The sequence below is a fragment of the Telopea speciosissima genome, chromosome 4 (assembly GCF_018873765.1).
Source record: "Telopea speciosissima isolate NSW1024214 ecotype Mountain lineage chromosome 4, Tspe_v1, whole genome shotgun sequence".
NCBI lineage: Eukaryota > Viridiplantae > Streptophyta > Magnoliopsida > Proteales > Proteaceae > Telopea > Telopea speciosissima.
In genome coordinates, this window is record NC_057919.1 from 43,935,829 (window position 1) to 43,954,119 (window position 18,291).

The following is an 18,291-nucleotide window of genomic DNA, read 5'->3' on the forward strand; positions in this document are numbered from 1 at the left end:
TGAACAAGTATAGTGGAACCTATAACCTTAGGTAGATAAATCACCCTAACTTCTCATGGAACCAAGGCCCCAATCAAGTTGGCCCATTTACATTCCAACCTCCAATCCAAGGTCAGTTTGCTCCCCAGCAGACTAACCCTAGATTTGTCCCCCCTCCCAATAATCTCCAACCCACACCACCAACCCCAATGATGAATCAACAACCACCTGGATTTCTGAAAAATAGTGGTGAGTCTACAAAGATAAATTCCCTTAAGAAGAGTATGGAGCTTCTCATGAACACATTCATGACCAGCCAACATAATATGGAGAGGCAAATCTCTCAACTAGCCAATACACTCCATGAAAGGGAAAAGGGTAAGATGCCAAGTCAACCAAATCCGAAGCCTAGGACCTCTGTGCCCCATCCACCTTACACTCAGCTAAACTCTATCCATTAGAGTCCACACCACTCAGAACTCTCTAGTCAATGTAATGCCATATATGCTCTGAGGAGTGGATGTGAGTACCAACAAGAGGTTCCAATTCAACCAACTCCTGTAACTTCTAAGCCTCCTGTTGATGTTATGAAGGTTCCCCATCCACCACCCATTATAAGTGCCCCACATGACCCTCCTATAGTTGTGAATGAACAGCCCCCTATCAAAGGTTCGTCTGATGAACCTATAGTGGTTAATGAAGAGAAACCTAAAGAGCCACCTGAGAAGACTTATGTCCCTAATGCTCTATTTCCCAATAGGCTTAAAAGCAACAAGAAGGATGCAATAACTGAAAAGGTTTTAAATGTCTTCAAAAATGTGCAAGTTAACATCCCTCTTTTAGATGCTATTTCCCAGGTACCTACCTATGCAAAAATCCTCAAGGAATTGTGTGCTCAAAAAAGGAAAACCAATGTACCTAAGAAAGCCTTTCTGACTGCCAACGTGAGCTCAGTTCTGTTGCAACAGACAGTGGCTAAGTATAAGGATTCTGGTTGCCCAACTATCTCATGTATGATTGGTAACACTAGAATTGACCATGCCCTTCTTGATCTATGAGCAAGTGTCAATCTCTTGCCATATTCGGTGTACCAACAATTAGAGTTAGGAGACCTTAAGCCAACATCTGTTACATTACAATTGGCAGATAGATCAGTCAAGACTCCCATGAAAGTAATTGAGGATGTGTTATTAAAGGTTGGGGAATTTCTTTTTCCCGTGGATTTCATAGACCTAGATACCCAACTTGTGACCAATATCAAAGGCCAAATCCCGATTATCCTTGGTAGACCTTTCTTAGCTACTAGCAATGCTTTAATCAATTGTAGGAATGGTCTTATGAGGCTGTCTTTTGGGAATGCATCTCGTGATTTTAATGTCTTTAGATTGGGAAAACAACCATACTTAGATGAAGACGTGCATCTAATTTTTGAACCACCTGATTTGGTTACAACTGCTCTTAACTTATGTATCAATCAATGTCTAAAGGACTTGCACCAATCCAAATATGGGGGAGAGCCTTCTAAATTGTAGACCAAGCCACCACCTATTGAGGCAGATGGCAATCTGTCTACTTCTCTTCCCAAGCCACCACCAGTGGAAGCGCCTGATAAGAAACAAGAGGTCTTGTCCCCACAACACAGTGGGGGCATTGAAATATTTGATCCAGGTAAGGGTAGAAACTCTACAATGTCTAGCACTCTCTTAATTCCTCTCTCATGCCACTTTCTTCACCACATTCTTACGAGGTAATGGATTTCCATACAGCTCCTTATTTTGAGCCACCATGATCATATATGGTAAAACCACCCCCTTTTGTCCTTGTTTTTCTTTTTTTCATGCATTGAGGACACTGCATAATTTAAGTATGGGGGGGGATTTCATTGAATTTGTAGTCTTTACTTTGGTTCGAGACAAGTTTTGTAACCTCTTCGATTTATTTTTTTTTAAAGACTTTGAGAGCATCCAAATACCCTGCACTTTGAAGTAATAAATATTCCGTAATGAGAAAGGGAGTTGGAATATATTTCACAGTGGGATTTTAAAACAATTAAGTACAATCAAAAGCATTATCTACTGAGGGAGGCGATTTTGTTAGTCGTCTTGTTTACACGAGTTTTTGTTAGGAGTTAAGGCTGGACCGTGGCACATTTGCATGATATATTTGATTGAAAACAAAAAAAAGAAAAAAAAAATTTACTCTTTGATCCAGTCTCGGCTTGTAGCCTATTTGGCTTGAGTAAGTAAGCTCGAGGGGTGTTTTACACCTAATTCCTTAAAGCCGTCTGGTTTAAAAGTAATTGGCCTAAAGCTCGCTACAAGAGCCACCTAGAAAGCTTAAGAGGTCAAGACATTGCACGGATTGGAGTAGTATATGCTGGAAAAAAAAAAAAAAGTTTGAACTCATACTGCATCAATTTCTAAAGCCACAAAGTGACAATCAAAATATATATGCACCGAGAATCTACTCCAATACTCCTTAGTAACTTGGGTGTCTGGTGCAAGCCCTGCATGTCATTCAAGCCAAACGTGGTAGAGGAACATTTGAGTTCAATACTTGGAAATATATGGCAAAGTGAAATCAAAGTGAAACTAAGATTGTGCATGTGCTTAAAGGTTCTACCAAAACTCCGAGCTGAAGTCTTTTGTAGCCTAGATGACCTATTCAATCTAATCTAGAGGGAAAATAATGTGACCAATCTACATCCTGAAGTTTCCCTAATTTAGATGTGTGACAATTCTCCAACTCAGAGTGGGATAATAAAGTGCAAGTGTGGGGGATATCTAGAAAATCTCGAAGTAAATTATTTTTATCTTGGAGCAGCTGCATTCTCTACCTTGGCCATAGTATGGATTTACAAATTGAATTTTGTGGGTATATTCACTGCAAACACTCACAAGACACAACTCATCCACTGGGGGTAACCTAGGGGTTTAAAGGCTTGTTGCACATGCTAAGTGCAATCGTGATTCCTACGAAAGTTAGGGCTTTTTGTTTTTTTTTTTGCTCGAGGACAAGCAAAGTCTAAGTATGGGGGAATCTGATGAGCACATTTATGTGTGAATCTTAGGTACATAAAGTATGCATTTTCATACTTGGAACAGTGCTACTCGGGTGTTTTGTCTTTGTTTTCAAGTTGTAGGTCAATTCAAGTGGAAGAGAAGGAAATTCTGGAAATGAAGCTACTTTTGGAGCTAAAGTATAAAGAAAGTCAAAAGTCAAACTTCTGGTCAAAAGTCCCCACATAAGCAAGAGACGTCAACTTCGAAGTCAAGAGTTCAAATTTCAAGTTTCATGCACTTGTGCGGGCCGGGTCCCTGAGAAAGAGAGATAAGGGCATAATGGTAATTTTGATGATTTTAGAAATCTCCGGAATATATCAAATATGGGGTTCGTTGTGTTCGTAGAATTATTTGGTGCACTTTTCGTTCTTGGGTCAAGTCGTTTCGGAGTCGGGATGGAGAGATATAGCCAAAGAGAGGATTTTGACTAAGTTAGAATTTAGATTGACTTTTGGATTTAAAGAAATCCTCACCCCAAATCACTCACGGTTCCCATATCCCACGGTTTTCTCTCTTTCCTACAATCCCTCTCTCATCCCAACTCTCTTAATCCCCATACCGTATCTCTCTCTATCCCTCCTCTAATTCCACCAAATCCTCTCTCTCCCATGTCACCAATCTCTCGCCTTTTCCCAACTCTCCATTAAATATCTGATCTCTCCTCCACGGTTGAGCTCTCTCTGGCGGATTCTAGTTTTTTAGTTTTTTCTTTATTCTCAAGTTCTCGTTCTCTTCAATACCCTATTGTCATCTTCGTTTTTTTCTTATTTTCGGTTTAGATATCTTATGTAATCCTTATGTAACTTCAATTCTTAGATTCATTGTTAGGTTAATTTCATCTCCCTTTCCCCCCTTCAATCATGTGTAATTTTCGTTAAACACTTGGGTAATTTGTTCTTCAATATTAGATGCGGCTTCAAGTGATGGTGTTAATGTGAATGGATTTGTCTTCATTGGAGTTATTCGAATCAGCTAAGCTCTTCTACTTTTAAATTTCAGTTTTAGTAATTTCCATGTCTTTTTTTCCATCAATCCTTCCTTCCCTCTTCATTGCTTTCATGGCTAGCTAAACCCCTCCTCTTGGGAGTGGGTGAAACCATGAGAGAAGGAAGAATTGATGGCTAGCATTGTTTATGTGATTAATGGACATGATCAACATTAGACTTACAATGGATAACTGCCCACAGCTTATATGTCATTCCAAGATGAACTATATATATGTTTGTTAGCCGTATCCATTGTGACACCATTATGTTCATGTATTTTTTCGTTTACATTGTATGTTGTATGAGCACTATTTTCATAGGATATGTTAGCCGTATATGAGCCGCGCCACATATCTTATAGACCTAGGTTGTATGCATGCTTTGCCCTAATATGCTAGTCATTGATCTGCCCTAATTCTCATGGTGGAACCCATTCCCAAGTGACTTTCTTACTTTTAATTCATCCATTCCCTTAGCGGTTGCCCTAGTTTCTATTTTTAATTTGTTAACTTTGGTAATTTAGTTGCTTCTATATTTGCTAGTTTCCATAATTGGTAGTTTACATACATAGGTTGTTTCCATATTTGGTAAGTTGTACACTTTGCCTTACTTAAAAGTGGAAATTTATTCAAGGTTGACCTCCTCGTGTTCAACCCGTACGCTTGCGATATTATTTTAAACTCAAACAATTTGCACTATTACAATCACAAGAGAAACGCACCATGTGCAGGAAGTTTGCTTTCATTCATCAATGGTTGTGAAAAGATTCAGCATATACACACAAGTACCAAGAATACTGCAGCCAGAATGTCGATCTCAAACAAAGTGACAGCGCTAATACAAAGTCATTTCAGATATAAAAATGTTGGAAGCATACCTCCGGATAGGACCCGCACAGTTGCTCCTGTGCTCTCCTGTATTGACTTTATTAGAGACCCTTGCTTTCCAATTAGATTAATGGCTTGTGATGATGCCACCAATAACCTGATTGAACACATTACACCTCCAGAAGCTACTGAACCTGCATCATCACCCTCATTCTCAGGTAATCCTTGAACCCGTTTGAATACTCTAATTACAGCATCCATTGCAGGAGAAATTTGTGCATCTGGCTCTTCCTTTCCAGATATCAGTACCTGAAAACAAAAATTGACACAATTGTAACCAGAGTCGAGAAGTTATTGTGGCTAAGAATTATGATGCATGATTCACTTGGAATACAAAGGAACAATGTATGGTAACTGGTAGCATCACCCAATTGTTTCAATCATATACAAAATGACGGCTTGAATATCAACATCGCAAAATATCCCAAAAAAATAAACATAGAAAGTTTAGATCCAAAATATTTGTGTAGCATACGAAACCAGAAGTAGGAATTCGACATGAATTCGAAGAAGTAGAAAGAGGATAATACAAAAGTCGACCTCGAATCAGGGAATCTTAGTCAAAACATACCATCGGAAGAATACATCCAGGCCATGAATCCAGTCAAGAAACTCTGGATTGTTATCCCCGTACAAGTTAACAATATCCAACTTGGCCCCTCTTCCAGCTCCATAAGAAGGATCATCAAAAGGTCGACCAGTCTCATTTGGTAGTGGTGGTGGTAGTGATAGTGCACTGTGAAACGGGTCCCCTTGTTGAGAACCCACACCATAGTTGTCAAGGCGTCGCGTAGTCGTCGCCTAGCCGCCACCTTGGCATCCTAGCGGAAATCTTGAGGGCAAGGTGCTTGGCGCTTTATTGTCAAGGTGCTATTTTATTTTTTTATTATTATTTATGTTTTATTCTATTTGTTATGTTTCTATTGGACTGTGTACGTTATTACTGTGCACTGCTTTACACCAAATCACCTAAAGGCAAAAACATATCGAATGAAACCCTTGACTCTAGCTATCCTGCTCTCACGCCTTTGCTCAAGGGAAGAAATGAAACCCTCAATTCCTGCCCCAGCTCTTGCATCCAGCGACTCTGGCGACCACAAACTAGGCTCCAATGATCTGGCAAGTTCTCTCCTCCTCCTCCTCCTCCTCCTCCTCCTCCTCCTTCTCCTTCTCCTTCTCCTTCTCCTTATCTTTCTCCTTCTTCTCTGTTAGTGCTTTTTTTTTCTTTGTTCTTCTTCTTCCCCTACTCCTGCTCTCACACCTTCACTCAAGGGAAGGAACGAAACCCTCGATTCCTGCCCCAGCTCTCGCACCCAGCGACTCCAGCGACCACAAACTATGCTCCAATGATCCAGTAAGTTCTCTCCTCCTTCTCCTTCTCTCCTTCTCCTTCTCCTTCTTCTCTGCTAGTGCCTTTTTTTCTTTGTTCTTCTTCTTCCCCTCCTCCGACTTCGACCATTCTCTGTTTTGTTTTCTTTTCTTTATTCTGATTGATTCAGTTATTTTTCTGCTCAAACTCCAGCTCCAGCAACTCCGGTGACCACAAACCTGGCTCTGGTGATGACTGCAAGTCTGCAACCTTAGATTTTCACCGGTAAGTTCTCTTCTTCTCTTTTGCGATTTTTTCTCTGTTCTTCCTCAAATATCGTTATCCATTTTTTTCATTGATCTTCTTTTCCTCCTCCAACCTCGATTCCTCTGTTGAGGTTTTTTTTTCCCCCTTTTTCTCTATTCTGCTTGTTCTTCTTGACCAGCGGCAGCGGCACCTTGATTGCAGAATTTTTTTTCTTCCCGTTCATCTCCTCCTGCATTTTTTTTTCCTTTGTTCTTCTACTGTCTTTTTCCCCTCCTTTTTCTTCTTTTCTTCCTTTTTCTTCTTCTATATCAGTGGCTGCTGGTGGTGAGGTTGGTGGCTGTAATTCTCTTGTATGTGATGTTATTCAAATTAAATTGTGCAAGTGTTAGTATAAATCATGTCATTTTGTCATTTTGTGATTATATGTTATGTAATCTGAAATTATTTGATTGTGTTTCACTTATTTTGTAATGTTGTGATTATATGATTATGTAATTCCTTGATTATGCAATTCAATTGTGCAATATAACCTTAACAGCAGCATCTAGGTCCAACACCTCATACAAGCCCAGGGTACCTATGCTGTAAAGTGTAATGGGCTGTTAAATTAGCATATATTGATTGAGTTTGCTATTGCTGTAAAGTGTAATGAACTATTTATTTATTCATGTATGTGTAGCTTACTCATTTTAGCATCAATAAAAAAGGCGCCTAGGCACCGCCTAAGCACTTAGGAAGGACCTCGAATGCCTTGGATCACCTAGAGCCTTGACAACTATGACCCACACTCCCTTCGACATAATTTAAGTCTCTTTGAATGGAGGAATGTAGGTTGTTCGCGGAGGTTGGCTATGAGTAAAGGCAGAGGGTTGTGGCATGGAATTGGAAAATCCCCAAACTGATTTGGCCTTTTCCATTATCAGAAGGTTTAAGCTTTAATGACTGCCAACATGGTTTTAAGTGAAGTGATAGTTGTCTTGAGGCTATAAACACTAGTGGTGGTGATCAACCCAATCTGTGAGATGAGCAATGTTTGTCCAAGTTTTCTCCTTATGGGAGTCGAGTCGCTAAATTACCTCACTGTTGGCCACCAAGGTTAAAGGTATGGACAAAGATTTTCAATAATTATACCAATTAATGCAACCCCGGATTTCAAGACCTTCTTGTTGAATTGCTATGGCCTATGGGTCCACCAGAATAATAAACAACTCAGTTAGAAGGATAATGCCAATTTTGTAATTTCTGATAAGCTCAGGATCCTTTTAGGTAAAGAAAAGAGAAGCAGAGACAAATTTGTAATTAAACCTTGAAGAGAGGTTCTTTCTAGAATTTGAAATGAAAATGGGACAAAACAGAAGGAAAAAAGGAGGGGTTTCTTGAAAATAACCAGAGATATTGGCCTTAAGTTTAAAGAGCATAATAAGTTATCTTCAACCTAACGATGGAAAAGCATACAGCAGAGAACATAGAAAAACATCTCGGTCTCGCAAGAAACCGAGACAAGATGGCATGCAATATTAAATATTCTCCTGTTTTGACCCAACTTGACCAGTTTTGACCTGTTTCAACCAAGATATCTTGGTTTCAGCCGAAACCTGGTTGAACCATTTGAACCGGGCGTTATAAATCCCATGTCTCGACAAAGTTTCCTTCTGTTTCGATGGTTTCGACACAGGTAGTCCCATTTTGGATCAAATCTTCGGATTTCTTCGTGCTGCTTCGCCATTTTGTGTATCTACAAGCTACATCAACCTTCCTAGTATAGTGTTTGAACCTTCAAGCTCAAAGGTAATAGTATTATCTTCCCAAAAATCAAATTTTTTGTACAACACATGTATACACGGTATAATTCATTAAAATGTATATATGTTAGCTACAATAGCCCAATCTACGACTCTACGAAGTCAGATTTTTTTTTTGGGTAGGCCAATTATATTTTTTATTTTCTGATTTATAAAAACTAATTCCATACAACATATTTTTGAAAAAAAAAAAATGACTTATATCTGATGGATGGACACCAATTTAATATATGTTAGTCACACCATTGGCCACTCTAAGGCGTGACAGTGTGGGAATTTTTTCCCGTTTTTATTTATTTACTTAACTTTTATGATTTTTGAAAAACAATTGCTGAAATTAAAAAAACATATTGAAAGTAAATAGGAGAAATATTCTGTTTTAGTTTTTGAAAAAGGTGAAAAAATAGTTACAGTTTGTAGAATATGTTTTCAGCTGTATTTGATTAGTAATGTTATGTTCTTTAATTAATTAATAGTTAGTGCTCTTGTACTTGACATGAATTATTTAGTGTTCTTGTACTTTAACTATATGTGAACCAAGATTTAAAAACTCGGTTTCAACCAGCTAGAAACCAAGATATGGTCGAAACCAGGGATTTTTTTCACAGCCAACTCAAGGTGGTGATTTCAAGGCCCAAATATGGTTTTTTTTTTTCTCTGATTTTTTCTGTACAGCCTACTTTTGACATTATAAACACAATGCATGAACTATTTTCACAAAAAAAACACTCAAAATGGTATTTGTGATTTTGGATCCAAGATTACTAGCATACGCTGAATGATTAGGTACAATGTATGTTAGCCATATTATAAATACTAAGTTAACATACAATTAAAGTACAAGAACACTAAATAATTACTAATTAATTAATTAACATTAATTAATTAAAGAACATAACATTACAAATCAAATACAGCTGAAAACATATTCCACAAACTTTAACTACTTTTATACTCTTTTTAAACTAAAACAAAATATTTCTCCTATTTCTTTTCAATTTTTTTTTTATTTCAGCAATTTTTTTTCAAAAATCAGAAAAATTAAACAAATAAATAAAAACAGAAGAAAAAAATTTCCGACAAAGTCAAGCCGTAGATCAGCCAATGGTGTCTAACATATATTAAATTGGTGTCCATCCATCATATATAAGTCATATTTTTGAAAAAAATATGTTTTATGGAAATAGTTTTTATAAATCAAAAAATTAAAAAAATAATAATAATTGGCCTACCCAAAAATCCAAGTCGTAGATCGGGCCATTGCAGCTAACATAAATAAATTTCAACAAATTATATCATAGATTCATATGTATTGTACAAAAAAATTGATTTTTGGGAAGAGAACACTATTATTACCTTTGAGCTTGAAGGTTCAAACATTGTACTACAAAGGTTGATGAAACTTGTAGATGCACAAAATGGCAGAGCAGGGTGAAGAAATCCGAAGATTTGAGCCAAAATGGGACTTGTTGTGTCGAAACCACTGAAACAAAAGAAAACTTGGTCGAAACTTGCGAGAAATGGCAAGTTTTGATCGAGACATGGGATTTATAAAGTCTGGTTCAAATGGTTCAACCAGGTTTCGATCGAAACCGAGATATCCCGGAAAAAATAGGAGAATATTTAAAATCACATGCCATCTCGAGAAACCAAGATGTTTTTTCTATGATGTGAACTTAGTATTTATAATATGGCTAGTGAACACTGAACCCAATCATTCAGCATACACTAGTAAACTTGGGTCCAAAACCACAAGTACCATTTCGAGTGTTTTTTGTGAAAATAGTTCATGCATTGTGTTTAGAATGTTAAAAATAGGCTGTACAAACAAAATCACATCAAAAATACCATTTCTGGGCCTCAAAACCAGCACCTCGAGTTGGCTGTGAAAAAATCCCTAGTCTCAACTAGGTTTGGACCATATCTCAGTTTCTGGATGGTCGAAACCGAGTTTATGAACCTTGGCAAAGAGGTTCCTCTTGTGCTCTCTCAACTAGAATCCAATTGACCTGACAATTTAAGAGAAGATTTCTAACAGAAAGATCTCTGAAGATCGACCACAAATCAGTCGAAATAACGATCGGAACATTAGTAAAAAAAAAATTCCTGAAACTAGAAGTAGTGGTAGAAGCAGGATCAGACTTGATTTCAGGCAAGCATCTCTAAACAAGAAGGTGTAAAGGAGGTAACTTTCTAGGATTTAAGTCACCCTTGGGGGAAAAACTAACCCCCATAAGTCAGGTCGTTCTGAGTTGCATAGATAGAGTACCAGCGAACTCTTCTCAAACCAACAACACTGCCAGTATAAATATCAGAGGAGGATAATAGCAAGAATATCAGATGAGGAAGAGAAACAAAGAGAGGAGGGAGGGAAGAAGCTATTATCTTCTGGTAGAACGCCAAAATTCCCGAAGCTATGAATTTTTTGTTAGAACGCCAAAACCAAATCCATTTGTTAATGGTGATTGATCTCCATGTCTTTTAATTATTGGGGTTCAGTGTTTACAAAATACCCACTGCCAGTAAATTTAACAAATTAAGTTCTTGTGCTATAATTGTGTCTAATAATAATGTACCAAACAAAACCCTAACCCTGGGGGGGAGGGGGGGAGAGACCAAAACGAGCATTTCATTCAAACAAACAAGAAGCAGAGAACAACCCAGAAACCCTAAAAGAGCGAGGTACTCACGATGCGGTCAGCAGTGCCTATGGCACCTTCAAGGACGCGAATGCGAGCCCGAGTCTCCTCACACATCTTCTTGATGACATCGCCTTTGCGGCCGATGATGCTTCCCACCTTAAGAACGGGGACGATGAGACGAAACACGCAGTCTCCAGGCCACCCTGGCCATTTCTTCTCCTCCTGTGTCACCGTCGCAGCTGGAGCAGCCGCTGCCGGTGTCGTTGTCGCCGGCGTCACCGGAAGTTGTTCGGTGGCGTTATCGGGACCGTCCTCAGCAGGAGTAATTGCAGCGTCTGATGTCGCCGGCACTGTTTGAGATTCCATTGCCGTTGCCGATGAAGTCTCTGGCACAATACCGTTGTCTGCTGGTTCGACGGCATAAGATGCAGCAGCCATTTGGAGAAAAATGGGGACAGAGGGACAGAGGGACAGAGGGACGAAAGAAGAGAGGGTCGAGGGTTTTAGCCTAGAAGCACAAAGGCAGTTAAATGGAACTGGACTGTTAGATTGCAATTGAGAATATCCAACGGTCAGCGTTACTTGAATGCTCTGGTTCTATTTGTCGTACCAACTCATGGAAGCGTTTTCTCCCTTCAGACAAAAACTCTTTTCTATTTGTGGGGAGGGTCACCGTTGAAACGTCGGATGGGAATCGATATTGATTTGTGTTCGTATCTTTAGGAGAATCCATATTCAAAAAATGGGTTATCGAAAATCATGAATATTTCAATTTCAAATCCGATATTATCTTATTCATTTAGGTTCAATTATAAAAATGGAGAGGATTCTCTGGCAAACAAGGTATTTTTTCTGTTTTTTTTTGGTAGAAAGCAAACAAGGTACTTTACACCATTGTTTCTCTTTTTTTTTTTAAAAGTATAATAATCTCATGTGAGGACCGTTTCTCTTGTGTATGTCAGGCTTAGAGAACCATTTTTCTTATAAAAAATATGATTAAATATTAATTTTATTAATAATATTTTATAGAGTAAATTATGTGTACTTTTCCCTGGAACTAGTCCGTAACTCATGTATACCCCACGATTTGAAAAAAAATAATACAAATAGTTCCCCGCTTTTACAAGCTAATATCAAAGTAGTCCACTTTGTTAGTTGATTCCTGTTAAGTGATATCATCAGGTTAGATTTTATCAAATGGCCAAATTATCCTTGAAGAAGGGCAAACTTACCATTTTACCCTTTATGCAAAAACCCCAAATCGTAAGGGATACAATTTAGGGTTGAGGTTTATTCTCTACAAACCCTTTCTTCTCCAACGAAGAGTTTTTTTCATAGCGTGAAAAGCTTAGCTCACTTCAGGTAGAGAAGGATTTTCTGTTCTTTGGTGACAAAGTGAAGGGTCAAAGGAACTAACAAGTGACTGTTTGTGGAGGTTGGTTACATTTAGTGGGTCTTAATAGTTTAGTAATTTCAAGTGCAAATAGGTTGTAGAGGTTGTAGTTCTCGAGAGCTTATGTGAGATGGTGTCATCAGATATCTCACCCAACTGTACCCTGGTAGTCAGCTTCCTGAGAAGCTTGTATCCAACATCAGGAAGGATTTTGATTCCTTACTACTCAGGTTGAAACTGACTAAAATATTTTAGTTCGATTCTATTTCTAGTTTTTCTTTTTAATTTTAGTTCGTTCATGGTTCTTTTGGTTGTCCTATATAGAACTGCTCAGTTGGGATTTGACATAAAAGGGGTATTTCTTCACATTAAATTGATAAAGCAAACAGTGGTCAACGACCAACCTACGATTTTGATTCAAGAATTATTTGATGAGGACACCCAAGGACTTGTTTTAAAACTTTAATTTTCTTGTAACTCTTCGATTTCATTTCTCACCCTTTCGGAAGCACTAAATAGTGTGGTCATTTACTCTTGGGGTCATTCTTGTTCTGGTTCAATCTGGTCTAGAGAAACAATTCAAGACTAGGATCCAGTGTGCCATGAAATTTGCCCTAAAGAAGCCTAAATTGGCCACCATGAAGCTCCGATTTGGGCTCTGTGGGTGCTAGGTGGAGAATACCAAGGGCCAAGAAATAGTTGAGACTGACGATGAGAAAGGTGAACAGAGTTACAAAAATGGAGTTGTGAACTCGAACCCTAAGTTCCAACTCCCTAATCCACTGCCTGAATCTTCTTACATTGTCACTGTTGATGAGTGGTAGACGATCTGATCGGGCGGGGATGAGATTGGGAAATGGCTATTGTACTCTGATTAGATTGAGTTCATTGATCAAATCAGACCTACTTCATTCAAGGGTATTTACAAGGGCAAACGAGTATCGATTGAGAAGCTCAAAGGGTGCAAGAAGGGTTGCTCTTACAAGTTCCAACTACGAAGAGATCTCCTAGAGCTCATGATTTGTGGGCACAGAAACATATAATAGTTCCACGACGTATGCATGAAGAAACTCACAGGTTGTGTGTGGTGACTATGATAATGGAAGTTGGATTAATCCAGGAGATTATACAAAAGAATAAGAAGCTTCAAACTAGGGAAATTATAAGGATTGCCATTGATGTTGCAGAAGGGATGAAGTTCATGAATGACCATGGGGTCGCATACAAAGACCTCAACAAGCAAAAGAAGGACGAGGAGGAAGAAGAAGAAGAGGATGGTAGAATCATCAATTAGATGGGTTATATGGAGGGATATGACAGGGTTAAAATGGTCTTTTTCTCTTTTTTTTCAAAGTTTTAAGTTAACACCGTTAGTGAAGAGGGTTACAATTATATTTTTTGAAATCGTGTGGTCTCTTTGAGTTACGGTCTATTTCTATTACACCCCACTCCCTATGACTAGGTAGTGTGACTAGGATACATGCCAGTACCCTACACCAACACCAGGATCACAGATGCAATGCGATAACCAAAGCCTCAACAGTATATATATAATCAGTGTTGTGGAAGAAATATATAATATAATAACGATACTATCAGTGTGAGGAAGCTAAACGTGTTATATCATATATGTAAAGTGGAAGTTTATCCTGACATCACAAGTGTAACAAACTGTACATACTCATTACGAGTAATTAATATTCAAAAAGTGAATGATAACTGTATTGTCTATACTCATAATTACAAACCCAAAAATATAATAAAGTTAAGAGTCAAAAGGACCTCCAGCCCAAGAACTGAACTACTATGCCCCATAAGCACAAGTCTCATAGGCACAGTCGTCACCATGCTCTTCCTCGCTAGGAGCACTCCAAACATCCAAGCCATCATTGTACGGGTAAGGAGAGTCCACACTTTCCACATCCGACACACCTGCATCCACATCTAGAAAGAGAGGACCCTTGAGGGATGGGCTTCACTAAGCCCAATGAGCGATTCGATCATGCAAGCATACACAGTCAATATATGAATGCATAGTTCACATGATGCACGAGAGTTCCTTTTATTATTCCACCTAGACAAAAAAACTAAGTCTGGGTACACTACTACTCCAGCACTTTAGGTAGCATCCCTAGTCCCGAGAATGGTGGAACCCAATGATGTCAAACCCGAGTTGCGGTTGGAAGCTTGAGGTACCAGACTCGCCATGAGATTGTCCGCAAACCCCCTGGAACCTACGGAACCGGACTCCATCATGAGTTGTCCACAAAACCCCACATAACCCCGTTACTGGCGTTTGGTACAGAAATACGATCAAAACCCTGTACTTTACAACAAGCCTATCCCGTGGATTATCCGACACCTAACCCCCTATCAGCAAGGGTCATAGCACTGAGAAAAATATCATCCTAACCAGCATACATCTATATGAATGATGGTTCATGCATCTGTATATGCCAGAGGTCGAGTCCATAGTGTCGCTATATCGGTTTGCCCGGCTATCCTCTCGTCCCCTCTAGCCTTCACATACACATACCAATAGTATGGCGAGTGTGATACTACAGTCACGGTCGGCCAGTTACAAACCCATTTCTGTCCTAATGCAACAATTATTTCAAAAGTAAATACAATAGTGAGTACGGTGAATACGATCATGGAAATCCGATCATATTGTACCCCGTTTCCAAAGCCTAGTTCTATATGAGCATTTGATTAATTAACACATGGCAATCACAAGTCCGGCACCCACTCACGGCACCCGGATCCCATCACACATATCCACCACATAACCATAATCCACATTCATATCCCACCACATATCCATCACATAACCATTACCCACAACACATACCATTCATAACATTTAACCATAAGCAAACAACCTAGGCATCTAGCATTCAACATGATAAATATCCTAATAGAACTAACCCTAATCTAACATACATATAGAAAGTTAAATACCTAAGCTAGCATACATAGTGAGTACATCGCAGTCAATCATATTATGCATGTCATTCATAGCATATGCATGTAATGGCACACACTCATTCAATGATAAACACTCCGTAAACAAAATCCAAGTATCTAACCTACTCACCAAGTAGTCGCAACTTTGGTGTTCCCATTACTTTCTTCAATTCCTGTGTACCCGTACGTCCTCCCATAGGTTATAGGTACTCTAGGAAGTCATGTTTTAATTGTCCATTAGTCGAGGATTGGTCTGAGAGCTAAACTCCATGCTCAGCCCCAGAACAGTTGCTAAACTGCTCTGTGCGGTTGATGGGTCCATCCACCGCACAACCTGGGGTGGATGCAATCAGAATATAAAACTAAGAAGATCCATTCTTGATGTAGGTGTGTGAATGATGCAACCCATCCACCCCAGGATCATCCGCATGTGCCTAGAATTGCCCAAAAATGTTGAATTTCAGTTAGGACTCGAGCTAGGACTTGGCCAACCTCATGGGAACCTAAGGGGGGGTTGCAATGGGTGCTGCAAGCACTCAATTAAGTGTTCCATACAATGGATTCACAAAGCCCTCAGGCTAGAACCCAATTCCACATCCCATAACCTAAAACCTAGGTCAAAATTAAAGGAAATGAGAGGAGAAAGGGAGTTCTCACCAAAGGGATGGATGGAGCAGCTGAATAAGCCTTTCAAGCTCACCTTCTTCTCCTTTCTCTTCCTTTCTTCTCTTTCCTTAGTTATACTCTACCTTCCTACGACTTCCTTGGCTTGGTTGAAGCTCCAAGTGACGGTAGAATGGATGGAGGAACCCAAGAGTGATGAGGGACAACAAGGGTCCTTCTTCCTTCTTTTTTCTCCTCTTTCTCTCCCACGTTTTCCCCTTTCTCTCCTTAAAATGTGAGAAATGAGGGTGAGGGCTGAGGTTTTCTATTTATAGACCAAGCAACTTAGGGGATGTTTGGCTGGGACACTATATTACTTAAAGTACTTTAAACCTTAGTTGGGTCTTGGTGGACCCATAGGCTAGGTGTCCCAAGGGCATAGGTGGATTAGGTAGGTCCCACACCCAATAGGAACATAGGGGAACAAGTCCCACTAAAACCCATGTGAGGCCCACACCCGAAATCACTCATTTATGGGCATGACAACATTTGCGTTGATGGACTCGATTATCCGCAAAGTCATGTGCCATGTTCCTCAAGTGCTGATTTTTGGTGATTTTGGCTCCGATTGACTCTAGGGGTGTCAATTCCAGGCCCGACACGGTAGCCCCAACCAAGCCCCTCCCGGTTAAAGCCCAGGCCGACCCAGTCTAGATTATTAAGCCCGCCACGTTTAATAATCAGGCGGTCCCAGTGTGGGGTTGTAGCCCATCGGGCACCCGACCAGACTGACCAATTTCAGGCCTGACCTAGTTCCATGTTAACATGTTTTTTCAAACAATTTTCCTTTGAGGGCCTATCTCTTATGAGGAACAAACCATTGAGCTCCTTCTCTACTACTCCTCCAGATCCTCTTCATTTTCTTTATCATGATTTCTTTAAATAGTTACAAATCTACAAATTCAAGTTGATTTTATTCATATAGACTAGGGTGATGTTGTTAAACCTGCTCCAATCTAACTGCAACCTTGCATATAGATCAGGAGCCTGAGGTCACATACACCAGCACTCTATGGTGTATCAAACCTATAGTTGAGTACAGTGAGGTTCTCCCACTGGTGACATCCTACACACCAACATGGAGGAGATTCTCAGCACCATGCAATTGCATCATGCATCACCAGATGTACAACTCCAGGTAATAACTCCTTGTTACATTCCTAGGGACTATGCCCATATTCATACCTGTAATGCCTTAGTAGACATGTGGGGGAAGGTGCCCATGTGTGGGTCTCAGCCTTTGGGAAGAATTAAAGCAAAAACAGCAAAGCAGAATTCTCTGGACGATTCCAAAGGTCCAATTAAAGGTCTAGAGTTACTGAAATGAGTATTTTTCGCTCCAAACTTGTGGGAGCACAGTGTCTTGCATTGGGGATCCCATCACCACATTCCCAATGACTTGTAGGAACTATCCCCCAACCATGAAACCATGTGGGACCCACCTACCCATCCTCACACATAGAAAAGCTAGGAAAAGAATAGGTTTTCCCAAAATAGCCCCTAGCCAAATAGGCCTTACTAGTAGGCTAAGGCCTATAAATAGAAGACTCAGCCTTAGAAACTATCCCTACTGTTCAAATCATGGAAGGAGAAGAAAGAAAGAAAGAGAACAGAAGAAGGAAAGAAGAGAGAAGGGAGCATGGGCTTTGTTCAAGACTGATCATTCCTGAAGTTATACCCTTCATATGAGTCGATCCCTAACCTCTACCATTCCCCAATTCTGGTTCTTGTATAAAATTCCAGAATTTAGCCATGTAACCATGTACTACCATGTTCTCTTATGCCAATACCAAGCAGGATGCTTAGGAAACCATAGATCCTTACATGAATGCTTTGAATTCTATATAAATACTCTTCATCTACACCATTACAAACCCAGAAATGCTTAGACATTAGTTCCAGCCATGTATATAGCTTATATGTATGTCCAACCATGTACATAGAGCATGAATGGTAAGGTAGAATCATGGATCCTTACAGGCATGATGAGTTTCCTACACTATTGCATAAGTTTAGTACTATAATAAGCTAATATAACTATTACTATACTGTTTTGTATGATTTAGAATGCTAAGAGACTGATCTTGGTCTTGCCTTGCTTGAATTGTGTATGCTTGAACCCAACCCATCACCCAAAATGACAAACCATGATTGGAATTGTCAAACCCTACCCCTGATTGACTGGAATCTTGACTGAAGGACAGGAACCCCAGACATGGCATCCAAGCACACTGTGGAGTATCACTCCAGAGACTGAATTTGATGATGAAACCCTGTGCATGTCTTCCTACATACCTGTCAGAAGGTGGACAGCTGATCCCTGCAATTGCATGG

General features: G+C 39.5%; 1 protein-coding gene across 3 annotated transcripts in view; it reads right to left on the reverse strand.

Moving 5' to 3' along the window:
* The window catches only part of LOC122658920 (RNA-binding KH domain-containing protein PEPPER-like), a 38,275-nt gene extending 26,959 nt beyond the window's left edge, over window positions 1–11,316 (reverse strand). For all 3 annotated transcript variants that reach the window (XM_043854076.1, XM_043854075.1, XM_043854077.1), the window contains exons 1-2: window positions 10,983–11,316; window positions 4,905–5,163 (exon numbers count right to left, since the gene is read on the reverse strand). In XM_043854076.1, the coding sequence (XP_043710011.1) occupies window positions 4,905–5,163; window positions 10,983–11,300 (577 nt within the window). In that variant the 5' untranslated portion in view covers window positions 11,301–11,316. The remainder of the gene's footprint in view (window positions 1–4,904; window positions 5,164–10,982) is intronic.
* Between the last annotated feature and the right edge of the window lie 6,975 nt (window positions 11,317–18,291).